Below are 14,222 nucleotides of genomic sequence, written 5' to 3' on the forward strand. Positions count from 1 at the left end.
TAAGCAAGCGTTCCTTGTAATCTAAATCACATTTTCTCTCATTGATTTCTTACATATTCATTATGCCACTCTGATTGACTGTAAATGACCGTACGGGTTCTGCACACGCCGTGTGTAACGTTCTGTGAATCCGGATCACGGAGAGCAATGTGAGTGGACGAGACGAGAACATATGTTCCACTGGTATTGAGGCAATTACAAATCTCCAAAGTGGCGTTCTTCGCTCCATTGTATTTTACATCCAGATCAGTTGTTTTATAGAATGCATGCAGATTATTCCTGGTGATATGCCACCCTTTTTCCCGATATAGTGCACTACTTTTGACCAGGGCACATGACACCTTATTCCTTATATAATTAACTACTTTTGACCAGGGCCCATGACACCCTATTCCCTACATAGTGCACTACTTTTGACCAGGGCACATGACACCCTATTCCTTATATAATGGCCAGAGACTTACACATAATACCTGTCCCAAATGACAACCTATTCCATAGAGTCAAAAGAAGTGCACTGCATAGGGAATAGGGTGCCATTTGAGACTATCGTGATGGCTGAGCTGGTCTTATCAGAGATGAACGGTTATGATTCAGGACCATGTGAAGGACGTGGTTCTGATTCCAGTCTCGTGTTTTTTTGTTGTTGTTGTTGTTGTTGTGCCGAGTGACTCAGGACCAAGCTGATTGCCACGCTCATTATTTCCCGATGACGGGGACAGCATCGTGTTGTTATTATTTACTGTCATACGCAGCGTGACACGCCACGACGTAGCGGACACTCGGCAGCTTTCAACGGCTCAACAGTCACTTTAGAAAGCTATCCGAGCATTAAAGGTGCAGACTGGGATTTGGTTATCTAGCTGTTCAACGGTCATTTCAATTGTACATTTTCGACCATTGATTCTTGAAGAATATAAATTATAAGTAACTTATGAGTATATCACAACTGTCAGTAACTTTATCATTAACCCGTGATATTATAGTTTTTTTCCCCCCTCCATTGTTTACAAAGTCAAAACAAATAAAGTACAGCTTCAGAATATATTTAAATATACATATTGGATAGCATGAACTGTCAGTCCTCGCATCTAGAGCGCTGTCAATGAATATGAGAGGTTTTACATTACTCTAGCCCCATCCCGCAGCTGCGTACAGAAACCAGTGGCGGGCAAACATTTAGTTGTTTTTCCAATCCCAGATTGTAGCTTTTAGGCCGAAAAGAGGTGTAGTTTCAGCTGAACACATGATGACAGGCTGTCAGACTGCCCTCTCCACGGACTTTATTTTAACCATGACTTAGGCTTCAAATGAGTTTTTTTTTTGTTTTGTTTTTTTTAACTCTTGACCGTGCCACTCAACCAGAAAAGGACATGGCCATTTTGACACTTTTTTTTTCCTAAGTGAACTGGAAGACGTGAGAGGATTTCACTACATAGCACATTATCACGTTCACCAGTGGCAGCAGTGGCAGAGTCAAGTGGAAAGTTAGTACGATGTGTGATGATTACTTGAATAAGTCTGGAGGAGGGTGGATTTAAAAATAAAACTTTGCATAGCCTAGTGGGAAATCAACGAATACATTTGAAATTCTCACCTCATGTCAAAAAAAGTGGTTCTTCTAATTTGCATGTATAATGTGAGTAGTAATTCTTAATTATAACAAAATACATAGTGTGGATGTCATTAATATAATTTAACGGGAAAAATCTAATTTTTGCATTAGTTACACATCTCTCAGTGAACAAACAAAATCCAGCTTTACTACATCCAGCACATAGACATATGGATATCAAATATACTGTATCCTGTATAGTTTATTCGGAGCAATATACTGTATAGGTCTATATAGAGTAACATACTGTATCCAATAGTAATATACTGTATCCAATAGTAATATACTGTATCCTGTAGTAATATACTGTATCCTATTGATGCTGTTGACCCGGATTACTGGTTGCTGCGGAAAAAGGAGGAAGGTCAAAAGGGGGGTGAGTGTAACGGATGTGAAACGGCTAGCTTAGTTAGCGTGGGCGCTAAATAGCGTTTCAATCAGTGACGTCACTTGCTCTGAGACCTTGAAGTAGTAGTTCCCCTTGCTCTGCAAGGGCCGCGGCTTTTGTGGCGCGATGGGTAACGATGCTTCGAGGGTGACTGTTGATGTGTGCAGAAGGTCCCTAGTTCGCGCCCGGGTATGGGCGAGGGGACGGTCTAAATTTGTACTGTTACATTGGTCTATATAGAGTAATATACTGTATCCTGTATAGTTTATTCAGAGTAATATACTATCCTGTATAGGTCTATATAGAGTAACATACTGTATCCTGTATAGGTGTATATAGAGTAATATACTGTATCCTGTATAGGTGTATATAGAGTAATATACTGTATCCTATAGTAATATACTGTATCCTGTATAGGTCTATATAGAGTAATATACTGTATCCTATAGTAATATACTGTATCCTGTATAGGTCTATATAGAGTAATATACTGTATCCTGTATAGGTCTATATAGAGTAATATACTGTATCCTATAGTAATATACTGTATCCTGTATAGGTCTATATAGAGTAATATACTGTATCCTATAGTAATATACTGTATCCTGTATAGGTCTATATAGAGTAATATACTGTATCCTGTATAGGTGTATATAGAGTAATATACTGTATCCTATAGTAATATACTGTATCCTGTATAGGTCTATATAGAGTAATATACTGTATCCTGTATAGGTCTATATAGAGTAATATACTATCCTGTATAGGTCTAAATAGAGTAATATACTGTATCCTATAGTAATATACTGTATCCTGTATAGGTCTATATAGAGTAATATACTGTATCCTGTATAGGTCTATATAGAGTAATATACTGTATCCTATAGTAATATACTGTATCCTGTATAGGTCTATATAGAGTAATATACTGTATCCTATAGTAATATACTGTATCCTATAGTAATATACTATCCTGTATAGGTCTATATAGAGTAATATACTGTATCCTATAGTAATATACTGTATCCTATAGTAATATACTGTATCCTATAGTAATATACTGTATCCTGTATAGGTTAATATAGAGTAATATACTGTATCCTGTATAGGTCTATATAGAGTAATATACTATCCTGTATAGGTCTAAATAGAGTAATATACTGTATCCTATAGTAATATACTGTATCCTATAGTAATATACTGTATACTGTATAGGTCTAAATAGAGTAATATACTGTATCCTATAGTAATATACTGTATACTGTATAGGTCTAAATAGAGTAATATACTGTATCCTATAGTAATATACTGTATACTGTATAGGTCTAAATAGAGTAATATACTGTATCCTATAGTAATATACTGTATACTGTATAGGTCTAAATAGAGTAATATACTGTATCCTATAGCAATATACTGTATCCTGTATAGGTCTAAATAGAGTAATATACTGTATCCTATAGTAATATACTGTATCCTGTATAGGTCTATATAGAGTAATATACTGTATCCTATAGTAATATACTGTATCCTATAGTAATATACTGTATCCTATAGTAATATACTGTATCCTGTATAGGTCTAAATAGAGTAATATACTGTATCCTATAGTAATATACTGTATCCTGTATAGGTCTAAATAGAGTAATATACTGTATCCTATAGTAATATACTGTATCCTATAGTAATATACTGTATCCTATAGTAATATACTGTATCCTATAGTAATATACTGTATCCTGTATAGGTCTATATAGAGTAATATACTGTATCCTATAGTAATATACTGTATCCTATAGTAATATACTGTATCCTATAGTAATATACTGTATCCTGTATAGGTCTAAATAGAGTAATATACTGTATCCTATAGTAATATACTGTATCCTGTATAGGTCTAAATAGAGTAATATACTGTATCCTATAGTAATATACTGTATCCTATTGTAATATACTGTATCCTATAGTAATATACTGTATCCTTTATAGGTCTAAATAGAGTAATATACTGTATCCTGTATAGTTTATTCAGAGCAATATACTATCCTGTATAGGTCTATATAGAGTAATATACTATCCTGTATAGGTCTAAATAGAGTAATATACTGTATCCTATAGTAATATACTGTATCCTGTATAGGTCTATATAGAGTAATATACTATCCTGTATAGGTCTAAATAGAGTAATATACTGTATCCTGTATAGGTCTATATAGAGTAATATACTGTATCCTGTATAGGTCTATATAGAGTAATATACTGTATCCTATAGTAATATACTGTATCCTGTATAGGTCTATATAGAGTAATATACTGTATCCTATAGTAATATACTATCCTGTATAGGTCTAAATAGAGTAATATACTGTATCCTATATAGGTCTATATAGAGTAATATACTGTATCCTGTATAGTTTATTCAGAGCAATATACTATCCTGTATAGGTCTATATAGAGTAATATACTGTATCCTATAGTAATATACTGTATCCTGTATAGGTCTATATAGAGTAATATACTGTATCCTATAGCAATATACTGTATCCTGTATAGGTCTATATAGAGTAATATACTGTATCCTATAGCAATATACTGTATCCTGTATAGGTCTATATAGAGTAATATACTGTATCCTATAGTAATACACTGTATCCTGTATAGGTCTATATAGAGTAATATACTGTATCCTATATAGGTCTATATAGAGTAATATACTGTATCCTATAGCAATATACTGTATCCTGTATAGGTCTATATAGAGTAATATACTGTATCCTATAGTAATACACTGTATCCTGTATAGGTCTATATAGAGTAATATACTGTATCCTGTATAGGTCTATATAGAGTAATATACTGTATCCTATAGTAATATACTGTATCCTGTATAGGTCTATATAGAGTAATATACTGTATCCTATAGTAATATACTGTATCCTGTATAGGTCTATATAGAGTAATATACTGTATCCTATAGTAATATACTGTATCCTGTATAGGTCTATATAGAGTAATATACTGTATCCTGTATAGGTCTATATAGAGTAATATACTGTATCCTGTATAGGTCTATATAGAGTAATATACTATCCTGTATAGGTCTAAATAGAGTAATATACTGTATCCTATAGTAATATACTGTATCCTATAGTAATATACTGTATACTGTATAGGTCTAAATAGAGTAATATACTGTATCCTATAGTAATATACTGTATACTGTATAGGTCTAAATAGAGTAATATACTGTATCCTATAGTAATATACTGTATACTGTATAGGTCTAAATAGAGTAATATACTGTATCCTATAGTAATATACTGTATACTGTATAGGTCTAAATAGAGTAATATACTGTATCCTATAGCAATATACTGTATCCTGTATAGGTCTAAATAGAGTAATATACTGTATCCTATAGTAATATACTGTATCCTGTATAGGTCTATATAGAGTAATATACTGTATCCTATAGTAATATACTGTATCCTATAGTAATATACTGTATCCTATAGTAATATACTGTATCCTGTATAGGTCTAAATAGAGTAATATACTGTATCCTATAGTAATATACTGTATCCTGTATAGGTCTAAATAGAGTAATATACTGTATCCTATAGTAATATACTGTATCCTATAGTAATATACTGTATCCTATAGTAATATACTGTATCCTATAGTAATATACTGTATCCTGTATAGGTCTATATAGAGTAATATACTGTATCCTATAGTAATATACTGTATCCTATAGTAATATACTGTATCCTATAGTAATATACTGTATCCTGTATAGGTCTAAATAGAGTAATATACTGTATCCTATAGTAATATACTGTATCCTATTGTAATATACTGTATCCTATAGTAATATACTGTATCCTTTATAGGTCTAAATAGAGTAATATACTGTATCCTGTATAGTTTATTCAGAGCAATATACTATCCTGTATAGGTCTATATAGAGTAATATACTATCCTGTATAGGTCTAAATAGAGTAATATACTGTATCCTATAGTAATATACTGTATCCTGTATAGGTCTATATAGAGTAATATACTATCCTGTATAGGTCTAAATAGAGTAATATACTGTATCCTGTATAGGTCTATATAGAGTAATATACTGTATCCTATAGTAATATACTGTATCCTGTATAGGTCTATATAGAGTAATATACTGTATCCTATAGTAATATACTATCCTGTATAGGTCTAAATAGAGTAATATACTGTATCCTATATAGGTCTATATAGAGTAATATACTGTATCCTGTATAGTTTATTCAGAGCAATATACTATCCTGTATAGGTCTATATAGAGTAATATACTGTATCCTATAGTAATATACTGTATCCTGTATAGGTCTATATAGAGTAATATACTGTATCCTATAGTAATATACTGTATCCTGTATAGGTCTATATAGAGTAATATACTGTATCCTATAGCAATATACTGTATCCTGTATAGGTCTATATAGAGTAATATACTGTATCCTATAGCAATATACTGTATCCTGTATAGGTCTATATAGAGTAATATACTGTATCCTATAGTAATACACTGTATCCTGTATAGGTCTATATAGAGTAATATACTGTATCCTATATAGGTCTATATAGAGTAATATACTGTATCCTATAGCAATATACTGTATCCTGTATAGGTCTATATAGAGTAATATACTGTATCCTATAGTAATACACTGTATCCTGTATAGGTCTATATAGAGTAATATACTGTATCCTGTATAGGTCTATATAGAGTAATATACTGTATCCTATAGTAATATACTGTATCCTGTATAGGTCTATATAGAGTAATATACTGTATCCTATAGTAATATACTGTATCCTGTATAGGTCTATATAGAGTAATATACTGTATCCTGTATAGGTCTATATAGAGTAATATACTGTATCCTATATAGGTCTATATAGAGTAATATACTGTATCCTATAGTAATATACTGTATCCTGTATAGGTCTATATAGAGTAATATACTGTATCCTATAGTAATACACTGTATCCTGTATAGGTCTAGTGAGAGCTTACCTTATGGGGACACGTGGATGCGTTTGAGTTCAAGGACTTTTCCGGTGTCTGGCCCTGATTCTACAAGATAGAAAAACACATTATCAGAAACATGCTTACTGTGGAAAGCCATTTCCAACACAACACCATTTGTGACAGTAGGTTTTCCATCCCAAATGGTCCCCCCCCCCCCCTATATAGTGCACTTCTTTTGACGAAGACCCAATGGAACAGAGTGCCATTTGGGACAAACCGTAGATGCTGCTTATTTTCTCTCCGTTATTCTCTGGACCATACAGAGTTTACGTGACCCTGCTATATCAACAGGTTTTAGCCTACTCATAATCCAAGAATACAACTGCACTGTTGGCTGTAGACGTTTATCTTGAAATTATAATCTTGATTTGCTTTCACAGGGTATAATAACGTTGTTGGTTTTTTGTGTTTTTTGTGTTTTTTTTGTTTGCTTTATGGGAAGATTTTACAAACCTTCTTTAGCAGTCAGATGAGTCCACATCACACATGGATTGACTACTTACAGCACGGAACTTATAGTCAGGTGGTTCTCTTTTTTCTCCTTTTCTTTTCTAATACAGCGATGCATCATTCGGATGCAAGAAAACAGCATTAAAATAATCCACCAAGGTACGTCGTCAAGCCAACAACAACAGATGGTCCTGCTGTTTGTGATTATGCCGAGATGCTCAAGTGTTTGCATAAACACAATTTTTCCAGGGTAACGTACTCCTTTTCACGCGCAACAGGGAATGTTGAGCCTAACAATGACTGAACCACTAATAACAAGGGGAATGAACAGGCCTCACATGGAATGGAGAGGGGCTTCACAGACTACCCTCCCCCAAAACCTTAACTAGCTACTTCAGGAGGCCACATTGATTCCAAGTAGGTGTCAGCCATTAGCCCCTCATATTCAATTATGTTACCGGGGTACCGCCTAATACTCCCTGACACCATTATTGTCTTCCTTATGGTATCACCAGGAGAGAAGAGACACAGAACTGTCCAGACTACCAACATCTATATTTCATCACGACTTAAAGAGAGTCTAGGGGTGAGGGAGAGAGACACGAGAGAGAACCACACTCACACACACACACACACACACACACACACACACAAAGCACACACACACACACACAAAGCACACACACACACACACAAAGCACACACACACACACAACCCCAGCTAGCTAGCTTCACTGGCACTGCAGCAGCAAGCAGCGTAAACACTCATCTCATGTAATATTAAAGGGCCGATGGCCAAGCGTTGGCTGTCTGCATTAGTCAAAACAATTTCCCCCCAAAGAGTAGATACTGGAGCTGTTACTATATCAGGAGAAATTAGCTTTCATATACACATGACAGAATTTTTGGGAGGCAGTGTGGGAGGAGGAGTGTGTGTGTGTGTGTGCGTGTGCGTGTGCGTGAGCGTGAGTGTGAGTGTGAGTGTGTGTGTGTGTGTGTGTGTGTGTGTCTGTCTGTTTTGGGATGAGGTTATGATGAGCATGGCTCGATTAGCTCATTATGTTCGAAATGTTCAATTCTTCAACACATGCTTTCCGTTTGTATTCCATATTCAAGTTGTTTAGTTTTCAATGATTTAATGAACTTGGTCCAAACAATATGATATTACAGTGCCTTGCGAAAGTATTCGGCCCCCTTGAACTTTGCGACCTTTTGCCACATTTCAGGCTTCAAACATAAAGATATAAAACTGTATTTTTTTGTGAAGAATCAACAACAAGTGGGACACAATTATGAAGTGGAACAACATTTATTGGATATTTCAAACTTTTTTAACAAATCAAAAACTGAAAAATTGGGCGTGCAAAATTATTCAGCCCCTTTACTTTCAGTGCAGCAAACTCAGTTCAGTGAGGATCTCTGAATGATCCAATGTTGACCTAAATGACTAATGATGATAAATACAATCCACCTGTGTGTAATCAAGTCTCCATATAAATGCACCTGCACTGTGATAGTCTCAGAGGTCCGTTAAAAGCGCAGAGAGCATCATGAAGAACAAGGAACACACCAGGCAGGTCCGAGATACTGTTGTGAAGAAGTTTAAAGCCGGATTTGGATACAAAAAGATTTCCCAAGCTTTAAACATCCAAAGGAGCACTGTGCAAGCGATAATATTGAAATAGAAGGAGTATCAGACCACTGCAAATCTACCAAGACCTGGCCGTCCCTCTAAACTTTCAGCTCATACAAGGAGAAGACTGAAGAGATGCAGCCAAGAGGCCCATGATCACTCTGGATGAACTGCAGAGATCTACAGCTGAGGTGGGAGACTCTGTCCATAGGACAACAATCAGTCGTATATTGCACAAATCTGGCCTTTATGGAAGAGTGGCAAGAAGAAAGCCATTTCTTAAAGATATCCATAAAAAGTGTCGTTTAAAGTTTGCCACAAGCCACCTGGGAGAGACACCAAACATGTGGAAGAAGGTGCTCTGGTCAGATGAAACCAAAATTGAACTTTTTGGCAACAATGCAAAACGTTATGTTTGGCGTAAAAGCAACACAGCTGAACACACCATCCCCACTGTCAAACATGGTGGTGGCAGCATCATGGTTTGGGCCTGCTTTTCTTCAGCAGGGACAGGGAAGATGGTTAAAATTGATGGGAAGATTGATGGAGCCAAATACAGGACCATTCTGGAAGAAAACCTGATGGAGTCTGCAAAAGACCTGAGACTGGGACAGAGATTTGTCTTCCAACAAGACAATGATCCAAAACATAAAGCAAAATCTACAATGGAATGATTCAAAAATAAACATATCCAGGTGTTAGAATGGCCAAGTCAAAGTCTCGACCTGAATCCAATCGAGAATCTGTGGAAAGAACTGAAAACTGCTGTTCACGAATGCTCTCCATCCAACCTCACTGAGCTCGAGCTGTTTTGCAAGGAGTAATGGGAAAAAATGTCAGTCTCTCGATGTGCAAAACTGATAGAGACATACCCCAAGCGACTTACAGCTGTAATCGCAGCAAAAGGTGGCGCTACAAAGTATTAACTTAAGGGGGCTGAATAATTTTGCACGCCCAATTTTTCAGTTTTTGATTTGTTAAAAAAGTTTGAAATATCCAATAAATGTCGTTCCACTTCATGATTGTGTCCCACTTGTTGTTGATTCTTCACAAAAAAATACAGTTTTATATCTTTATGTTTGAAGCCTGAAATGTGGCAAAAGGTCGCAAAGTTCAAGGGGGCCGAATACTTTCGCAAGGCACTGTATATATAAACAGTAACCTGAGCTGTGCTTACAGTTTATAAACTATCACACGTAGGCTTTCCTGTTGCAAAGATGAACTACAATCCACTGTGTAGGGTAGGTTGACATCGGCAACCCTTTTCTATGACCCCTGTCTGCTCGTTCGGGTAAATCTAAGCCCAGAAAGTGCACGTCATCAGTGCCTAATGCCTTTAAGTAGATACTATTACTGCTCTGTTCACAATACGCATTGCACAGGAAAACACATCGTCACATGATAATGGAAGAGGGAAATTACAGTACGGCGACAATGTAATGCGTGAAAAAAGAAGACGTTAGTCACCTCTGATTAAACGTTTCCTACTTGTCGGCGTCTGAATTCAGTTTTTTTTTCTTGAGCCATTGCCTCCTCTACCATTAATAGAATACCAAACAAGTCACAATAATAACTAGATATCAGCCACAGTGTGCTGTTATGGCGCGTTAAGAGCGACACACTTTCACTTTAGAGGACTCAGGCTGTCATGGAAACGGGTAACAGTCTTAGAAACTTTTTGAACAGTATTCTACCCTGTCCCTTCCTTGTGAGAACTTACCCCCCCGCCCCCCCCATTTCCCTAGCCACTTTAGCAACAGGCTAACCACTGCTCTAATCTCTCAGCAGTCAGTGTAGAAACGTACTACTGACTGAATATGCCACAGTATGAAAAGGGGAACACTTTGAAATGTCAGCTTTTCCACAGGTGCATAGAGACACGGAGTACTGTCTCCTACGCTGAGCCCAGTCTCCAAAGCACAACCCAATCCCTTTTAAGGATGGAGAATGCACTCCAGCACAGTGGGGAGTTCCAATTATTAAGTATGAGGGATTCCCACAGTGAAAATACCTAAAAAATTCACTACTTTTATTCATCTGCTTGCTCTGCCCTCATGTTTAGCATCGAAATTGAAGTGTTTTACCATGTTCTTTTCAGGACAAGTAGTATACAAAATGGTTTCAAATAAACAGTTGCAGTCATAAGTTTTATTTACAAATTTCAATCAAGAAAAATTGTCCATCAATCAAAAACCTTATAAAAAAAAAAAATGAATTTATAAGAATGCTATAAGTACGTAAATGGGGGAAAAAAATACTGAACTAGTCAGTGACAACTGTGTAGTGTTTGTGACAGCAACTATGTGACATTATTACACTATTATTATACCACGTTGGGGAATTTCCTAAGATCGCCTTTTGCAGAAAAACCTTTAATAATGACTCTTGTTGTGAGCGTCATAGAGCAAAACAGATCAGATGCATGTTCATGACAGTCTTCGCGTTTCACAGTGGGTGGAAACACTGGAAACACTACATTATGCTAGGATGACAGTGGCACTCAGAAGCGATCCTAGATCTGCGATATACAGTACATTCGGACCACTTGACTTTTCCCCACATTTTGTTACGTTACAGCCTTGTTCAAAAACATTTTCTTTTTTTGAAAATTTGGGAATGAAATGCTTTAAATAAAACTACTGTAGTCTACTCTACTGTAGTCTACACTACTGTAGTCTCCTCTACTGTAGTCTACACTACTGTAGTCTCCTCTACTGTAGTCTACACTACTGTAGTCTCCTCTACTTTAGTCTACACTACTGTAGTCTCCTCTACTGTAGTCTACATTACTGTAGTCTCCTCTACTGTAGTCTACACTACTGTAGTCTCCTCTACTGTAGTCTCCTCTACTTTAGTCTACACTACTGTTGTCTCCTCCACTGTAGTCTACACTACTGTAGTCTCCTCTACTGTAGTCTACACTACTGTAGTCTCCTCTACTGTAGTCTACACTACTGTAGTCTCCTCTACTGTAGTCTAAACTACTGTAGTCTCCTCTACTGTAGTCTACACTACCGTAGTCTCCTCTACTTTAGTCTACACTACTGTAGTCTCCTCTACTGTAGTCTACACTACTGTAGTCTCCTCTACTTTAGTCTACACTACTGTAGTCTCCTCTACTGTAGTCTACACTACTGTAGTCTCCTCTACTGTAGTCTACACTACTGTAGTCTCCTCTACTGTAGTCTCCTCTACTTTAGTCTACACCACTGTAGTCTCCTCTACTGTAGTCTCCTCTACTTTAGTCTCCTCTACTGTAGTCTCATCTACTGTAGTGTCATCTACTGTAGTCTACACTACTGTAGTCTTCTCTACTGTAGTCTACACTACTGTAGTCTCCTCTACTGTACTCTCATCTACTGTAGTCTCCTCTACTTTAGTCTCCTCTACTGTAGTCTCATCTACTGTAGTCTACACTTCTGTAGTCTCCTCTACTGTAGTCTACACTACTGTAGTCTCCTCTACTGTAGTCTACACTACTGTAGTCTCCTCTACTGTAGTCTCCCCTACAGTAGTCTCCTCTACTGTAGTCTCATAGTTTCCTCTACTGTAATCTCCTCTATTGTAGTCTCATAGTTTCCTCTACTGAAGTGTCCTCTACTGTAGTCTCCTCTACTGCAGTCTCCTCTACTGTGGTCTCCTCTACTGTGGTCTCATAGTTACCTCTACTGTAGTCTCCTCTACTGTAGTCTCCTCTACTGTAGTCTCATAGTTTCCTCTACTGTAATCTCCTCTACTGTCGTCTCCTCTACTGTAGTCTCATAGTTTCCGATGCTGTAATCTCCTCTACTGTAGTCTCATAGTTTCCTCTACTGAAGTGTCCTCTACTGAAATCTCCTCTACTGTAGTCTCATAGTTTCCTCTACTGTAATGTCCTCTACTGTAGTCTCCTCTACTGTAGTCTCATAGTTTCCTCTACTGTAGTCTCCTCTACTGTAGTCTCCTCTGCTATAGTATCCTCTACTGTAGTGTACACTACTGTAGTCTCCTAGTTTCCTCTGCTGTAGTCTCCTCTTCTGTAGTCCCCTCTACTGTAGTCTCCTCTACTGTAGTCTCCTCTACTGTAGTCTCATAGTTTCCTCTACTGTAATCTCCTCTACTGTAGTCTCCTCTACTGTAGTCTCATAGATTCCTCTACTGTACTCTCCTTTACTGTGGTCTCATAGTTTCCTCTACTGAAGTGTCCTCTACTGAAATGTCCTCTACTGTAGTCTCATAGTCTCCTCTACGGTAATGTCCTCTACTGTAGTCTCCTCTACTGTAGTCTCATAGTTTCCTCTACTGTAGTCTCCTCTACTGTAGTCTCCTCTACTGTAGTCTCCTCTACTATAGTATCCTCGACTGTAGTGTACACTACTGTAGTCTCCTAGTTTCCTCTGCTGTAGTCTCATCTACTGTAGTCTCCTCTACTGTAGCCTCATAGTTTCCTCTGCTGTAGTCTCCTGTGCTATAGTCTCCTCTACAGTAGTCTCCCCTACTGTAGTCTCTCCTACTGTAGTCTTGTTCTACTGTAGTCTCCTCTACTTTAGTCTCTCCTACTTTAGTCTCTCCTACTGTAGTCTCCCTTACTGTAGTCTCTCCTACTGTAGTCTCCTCTACTGTAGTTCCCTCTACTGTAGTCTCTCCTACTGTAGTCTACACTACTCTCTCCTACTGTAGTCTCCCCTACTGTAGTCTCCCCTACTGTAGTCTCTCCTACTGCTGTAGTCTCCTCTACTCTAGTCTCTCTTACTCTAGTCTCCTCTACTGTAGTCTCCCTTACTGTAGTCTCCCCTACTGTAGTCTCTCCTACTGTAGTCTCCCCTACTGTAGTCTCCCCTACTGTAGTCTCCTCTACTGTATATTCCTCTACTGTATATTCCTCTACTGTAGTCTCCCCGTCCCTTGGGTACCTTGAAGGGCACAATACCTGTATTTATTAAACAGAGAATGTCGATTTAGATAAGAGGCCGAGATCAAAACAGAGTAGCCTAATGGACAATTCAAAGACAAATACATTTCTAGAAACACAATGTGCGGTCTAAGGCACTGCATCGCCGTTCTAGAGACGTCACTACAG

The 14,222-nt window shown here is 37.1% G+C and overlaps 1 protein-coding gene across 1 annotated transcript in view; it reads right to left on the bottom strand.

Annotated features, from left to right (window-relative positions):
- LOC110504499 (protocadherin-11 X-linked) overlaps positions 1-14,222 on the bottom strand; it is a 328,975-nt gene that overhangs the window by 183,775 nt on the left and 130,978 nt on the right. Inside the window, exon 4 of the mRNA XM_036970557.2 lies at positions 7,066-7,125. Coding sequence (XP_036826452.2) covers positions 7,066-7,125 — 60 coding nt within the window. The remainder of the gene's footprint in view (positions 1-7,065; positions 7,126-14,222) is intronic.

This window comes from Oncorhynchus mykiss, chromosome 25 (genome assembly GCF_057628025.1).
Source record: "Oncorhynchus mykiss isolate SJ-2025 chromosome 25, ASM5762802v1, whole genome shotgun sequence".
Lineage (NCBI taxonomy): Eukaryota > Metazoa > Chordata > Actinopteri > Salmoniformes > Salmonidae > Oncorhynchus > Oncorhynchus mykiss.